General features: G+C 58.3%; 1 protein-coding gene across 1 annotated transcript; it reads left to right on the top strand.

The window, feature by feature from the left end:
- The first annotated feature begins 6 nt into the window (after window positions 1-6).
- On the top strand, window positions 7-4,076 carry KCNJ9 (potassium inwardly rectifying channel subfamily J member 9). Its single transcript, XM_021681915.2, has 2 exons — window positions 7-853; window positions 3,745-4,076. The coding sequence occupies exons 1-2, from the start codon at window positions 7-9 to the stop codon at window positions 4,074-4,076; spliced, it is 1,179 nt and encodes a 392-aa protein (XP_021537590.1).
- Window positions 4,077-5,764: the final 1,688 nt, after the last annotated feature.

Genomic DNA, 5,764 nt, shown 5'->3' on the forward strand with positions numbered 1-5,764 from the left:
GCCGCCATGGCGCGGGCCGGCGCCCCCCGCTCGCCGGGCCCCGAGCCGCCGCGCCGCCGCGGCCGCCAGCGCTACGTGGAGAAGGACGGCAGGTGCAACGTGCAGCAGGGCAACGTGCGCGAGCCGGGCCGCTACCTGACCGACCTGTTCACCACGCTGGCCGACCTGCAGTGGCGCCTCAGCCTGCTCTTCTTCGTGCTCGCCTACGCGCTCACCTGGCTCTTCTTCGGCGCCATCTGGTGGCTGGTGGCCTACGGCCGCGGCGACCTGGAGCACCTGGGCGACGCGGCGTGGACGCCGTGCGTCAACAACCTCAACGGCTTCGTGGCCGCCTTCCTGTTCTCCATCGAGACGGAGACCACCATCGGCTACGGGCACCGCGTCATCACCGACCAGTGCCCCGAGGGCATCGCGCTGCTGCTGCTGCAGGCCATCCTGGGCTCCATGGTGAACGCCTTCATGGTGGGCTGCATGTTCGTCAAGATCTCGCAGCCCAACAAGCGCGCCGCCACGCTCGTCTTCTCGTCGCACGCCGTGGTGTCGCTGCGCGACGGCCGCCTGTGCCTCATGTTCCGCGTGGGCGACCTGCGCTCGTCGCACATCGTGGAGGCTTCCATCCGCGCCAAGCTCATCCGCTCGCGCCAGACGCTCGAGGGCGAGTTCATCCCGCTGCACCAGACCGACCTCAGCGTGGGCTTCGACACGGGCGACGACCGCCTCTTCCTCGTGTCGCCGCTCGTCATCAGCCACGAGATCGACGCCGCCAGCCCCTTCTGGGAGGCGTCGCGCCGCGCCCTGGAGAGGGACGACTTCGAGATCGTCGTCATCCTCGAGGGCATGGTGGAAGCCACGGGTGCGGATGGGGTGGGGTGGGGTGGGGGCGGGGAGCGGGGGCGGGGGGGGTGAGGATGGCGTGGGGAGGGGCGGCGTCCCCCCGGGGGCCGCGAAGTCGGGGTCCCCGGGAGCGGCACCGCCCCGGAGCTCACGCGCAGCCAGAGCTCGCTGCGTGGCCCACACGGACCCGAAGCGTGGCGCCTCCGAGTTCATCCGGTCCTAGCGAAGGTCACTTCTTGTGATCGTGCTCCTTTTCAGACAGGAGACTGCCCCGAGGAGAGGTTAAGACAGCTGTCCATGGTCGCCGGCGAAATAGGTGGATAAGGCAGGGGCAGTCCGGCTGCGGGGTTTGTGTTCCGGGGCTGAAGAAGGGGTAGGTTCGCGGGTTTTCCATTGCTGAGAGGTCCAGGCCCCTGAACTTGGTGGTGAGGGTCTTCCATGGCTCAAATTATTCCTAGCCTGGACCTTGGGAACAGGTTGACAGCCGGTCTTTCTTCCGCCGCAGTTTCCCCACCCATCCAAAGACTCTCAACTTCCACTGACAAAGGAAATGGATGGTCTTAGCATTTCTGGCCCCGTTTCCAGGAGCTGTCAACACCCCTGCGATGTCAGTAACTCAGGCCTACACAGTGAAGGGTCTGGGAGCAGGTGGGAAGAGGCCAAGGCAAGGGCACAGATGCGGTACTCTGACACTTGAGATCTGGAAGCGGGAGGAGGATAAGAAAGCCGCAGTGGGTGATCACAGGGCCATGAGGTGTGGCCTGCGCTGTGGCCTCTGCTGGCTTCCCAGGCCAGTGCCCTCAAATGCCTTTCCTGGCCCTTCCTGCCGAGCCTCTCTTTCACCACCCTCTGCCCCAGTGCTCCCCATTGCTTCTTTACCACCCCCCCCCCCCCCCCCCCGGCTGGTTCCTCCTAGTTTCTGCTCTTTCCCCTAGTCACCTGGTCACCTGGGCCCTTTCCTTGCTGCCTAGCCAGTTGTCACTCTCCTGCCGAGCCCCAAGGCAGCTGCTGTCCTTGCGGAGAGGTCCCTGCCCAGCCTCTTCTCCTGATACCCCCAGCACCTCCCTCTGTTCCTCACAGACCTCCCTCCCCAGTGTCCCTTCCTCCTCTTCTGCCCTTCCCCCACTGGACACTTCCTATTCCAGCCTTCACCAGAGGAACAACAACACCCATGTCCCCAAGATGTGTCAGGGCAGGGCTTGCAATGCCGAGAGCCAGTCTCTGGTTAGCTAATGTTCAGTCTTCATTCTCCCTTGTTCTGAGGTGGACATGGGCTGGGGGAGAGACCCGGGGGTAGAAGGAGGATCGCTTGCCCTGGTGAGTGTGCCCACCCAACAGGGAAGACAGGACACAGCCCCAGGGTGCAGACGACTGGGGAGTGTGGTGTGGAGGAGATAGGGATGGGAGCTCATCTGACTTTTCTAGAGGGACAAAGTTGGAAAGGATGGCAATATTTTGGGTGAGAGAGTCAGGATTCAAAATGCTTTTGAAAAGCAAGGATAATGAGCCAAAATCCAACAAGATGACATTTAAAAGGAATAAATATAAAATTCTACATTTAGGCCTTAAAAAAATCACTTATGTAAGCACCGCATTGAAAGGCTCTGGTGAAAAAAAGAACTGGGGGTTTTAGTTGGCCACAGGCTTGATGTTGCAGCGCTGTGATACAGCTTCCAAAAATGTTTACGTAACGTAATCTTGGGCCCTATTAGCTAAAAAAGCCTCATGGCCAGAAGAGGAGGTGGTGAGCCCTCTCCCGTGCATGGATCAGGCCACAGCTGGAGATTTATCATTTTATTTATCATATATATATATTTTAATCATACTGAAAGTGCTGAAAAGGTCCTCCTTGGCCATTCAGGTTTGCAATCGAGAAAGTAAAATTTCTGGAAGCCAGGTCACATAAGGAATGGTCGAGGGAGCCAGGGATGTTCAGCCTGAAGAAAAGAAGACGTGACGGGCCCTGAGGTTCCTGAATGGGTGTCAAATGGCACTGAGGAGGAGCAAAAGCAAGGGGTGGAAATCCTGGGGAGGCAGATTTTCGCTCTTTTTTTTTTTTTTAAGATTTTATTTATTTGTCATAGAGAGAGAGGGAGCACATAAGCAGGGAGAGAGGCAGGCAGAGGAAGAAGCAGGCTCCTTGGGGCACCTGGGTGGCTCAGTCATTAAGCGTCTGCCTTCGGCTCAGGTCATGATCCCAGGGTCCTGGGATCGAGCCCCGCATCGGGCTCTCTGCTCTGCCGGGAGCCTGCTTCTCCCTCTCCCTCTCCCACCCCACCCCTGCTTGTGTTCCCTCTCTCGCTATGCCTCTCTCTGTCAAATAAATAAATAAAATCTTTAAAAAAAAAAAAAAAGAAGAAGAAGAAGCAGGCTCCTTGCCGAGCAGGGAGCCCAATGGGGGATTCAATCCCAGGACCCTGGGATCATGACCTGAGCCGAAGCAGACGCTTAACCGACTGAGCCAGCCAGGTGTCCCCAGATTTTAGCTCTTATTTAAGAACAACCGATTAGAGGTGTCACACTTGTGAGGTGGTGAGCTCTCCATCCTGGGTGGTGATAAGTACCAGCACAATGCCCATTAGTGGGATGCTCCAATGGGAAGCCCTGTGTGGAAAGGGAAGTTGGACTAGATGATCCCTAAGGTCAGTTTCAAGGTTAAGCTTCTCTGATGGGCAGAGGAGGGGAGAGATGGGCTGGAGGTTGACAGAGTTGGGACGAATGCAGAAGAGAGGGAGCTGGGCAGGTATAGGAAGGAGTTGAGAAGGGGGAGAAGACGGGCTGGATCAAGGGGGGGTGGGGGACCCTTGGGGAGGGAGAGAGGGAGGGGTGTGGGAATAGGGTTGTGGAATGAGAGCCAGGAGAGGGAAGCCTGGGGCTGGGATCCCCCCTGACCCGTGCCCCTCCCCCCAGGAATGACATGCCAAGCTCGGAGCTCCTACCTGGTGGATGAGGTGCTGTGGGGCCACCGCTTCACATCAGTGCTCACCCTGGAGGATGGCTTCTATGAGGTGGACTATGCCAGCTTCCACCAGACCTTTGAGGTGCCCACACCCTCGTGCAGCGCCCGGGAGCTGGCCGAAGCCGCTGCCCGCCTTGACGCCCATCTTTACTGGTCCATCCCCAGCCGGCTGGATGAGAAGGTGGAGGAGGAGGGGGCCGGGGAGGGGGCAGGGGGAGAGGCTGGTGCTGACAAGGAGCAGAATGGCTGCCTGCCGCCCCCAGAGAGCGAGTCCAAGGTGTGACCCGTTTCCTCCAGACCCCTGTGGCAGGGCCAGACACCGGTACCTGGGAGCTGCATGTCAGAGGTGGAGAAGGAGGCAGGCAAGAGCCCTGGGAATGTGCTGAAGCTGGAGCACCCCCTCAGATTCTCAAGCCTAGAATCCAGTGGAAGGGAGGGGTCCGATTTCAGGGAGCGTGGGGACAGGTGAACATACCAGCCTGTGTTTGACCTTCACATCTGTTCAGGGGTGGATGGATGGACAGAAGGATGGACTGCTGTGGGCCGGATGGGGAGGTGGTAGCAGACAGAGGGACGCTGGGGGCTAGGTAAACAGACAGACAGAGGTGGTGCACTCGGGACTGCTGCTAACCCATACAGCATCTTTGTGCAAATTCTAAAAAGGCACCCTTTACCTCCAGGCTGATGCCACCCCAAACCAGAGTGCACGGTTTGGGGAGCAGAGTGTGGGCTGGACTTTAGTCCCCACTCATCTCCTCAGCCAGCCTCCCCGTGTATGGCATACCTGTCTCAGTGGACACAGTGGCCCGAGCTGACCCAGAGGAGAGAAGGCTGGATGGATAGGTGGGCCGAGACGAGGGTGCCCTCCCTGCTCCACCCCTACCACGGTGACGGGAGAGCAGGAGGATGGAAGCCTGCAGGGGTGGCCCAGCAGGGTGCGAATGACCTTGCCCCCCTGAGTGCAGGAAACAGGCGGTGGGGCCCCAGAGCGGGGCCTGGGAAAGGAGAACCAGGGATGGCTATTTTCTGAGAGTGGAATGAGACCTCGTAAATAGCACTGCAGAGGCAGGAGGGGGAGAGGGACATTCTGAGGAGGAAGACGGGCCAGGGGAGAGACCCAGAAAGTGAGTTCACTAGAGCTGGGAGACAGGGGCCCTCCGGAAAGCAGAATTTGTCCTGGGGCACGGTGAGAGGGCCTTCCCAGCATTCACTGGATGCACACCCAGTACCGAACACTGACCCCACATAGGTGGGGTGGGCATTCAGAGGCCCCCATCCCTATCCTCAGAATGCAGTGCACCTGGGAAAACAGAGAAATAAGCCCCTGTGGCAACTGAACAAGATATGGTTCAGACTGAACCTGAGCCATCTCTCGGAGCAGAGGGCAGGAGGGTTTGGCGATCAGAAATCTAGGGAGTAAGGCACAGAGAATGAGTAAGCCAGCAGTTATCAAACTGGTGTGTGCGTCAGAGTCACCTGGATGGCTTGCGAAAGCAGACTGCTGGGCCCCACTCTCAGAGTTTCTGACTCAGTAGGTCTGGGGTAGAGATCAAAAATTTGCATTTCTGGTAAGTTCTCAGGTCATGCTGATGCTGCTGGAATGGGGGCCACGCTTTAAGAACCACTGCTCTACACAAAGACTTGGGAGTCGTATCAGAAGTAGCTGAGGGGGAACGGAGGAAAAGCTGAGGAGCAGCTGAGAAGCTGAGGAGTAGCTGAGGGGTAGATGAGGAGAAGCTGAGGGGGAGTTGAGGAATAGCTTAGGAGTTGCTGAGGAGAAGCTGAGGGTTAGATGAGGAATAGCTGAGAAGCTGAGGAGTTGCTGAGGAGAAGCTGAGGAATAGCTCAGGGGTAGATGACGAGAAGCTGATGGTAGCTAAGGAATAGCTGAAAAGCCGAAGCTGAGGAGTAACTGAGGGGGAGCTGAGGAGAAGCTGAGGGTAGCTAAGGAATAGCTGAGAAGCTGAAGGG

Source organism: Neomonachus schauinslandi, chromosome 6 (genome assembly GCF_002201575.2).
Source record: "Neomonachus schauinslandi chromosome 6, ASM220157v2, whole genome shotgun sequence".
In the NCBI taxonomy this organism is placed as follows: Eukaryota; Metazoa; Chordata; class Mammalia; order Carnivora; family Phocidae; genus Neomonachus; species Neomonachus schauinslandi.

Coding starts and splice junctions, on each gene's coding strand:
- KCNJ9 (XM_021681915.2), top strand. CDS start 7: ATGGCGCGGGCCGGCGCCCCCCGCTCGCCGGGCCCCGAGCCGCCGCGC. Junction 854..3,744: donor GGGCATGGTGGAAGCCACGG/GTGCGGATGGGG, acceptor CCCTCCCCCCAG/GAATGACATGCCAAGCTCGG.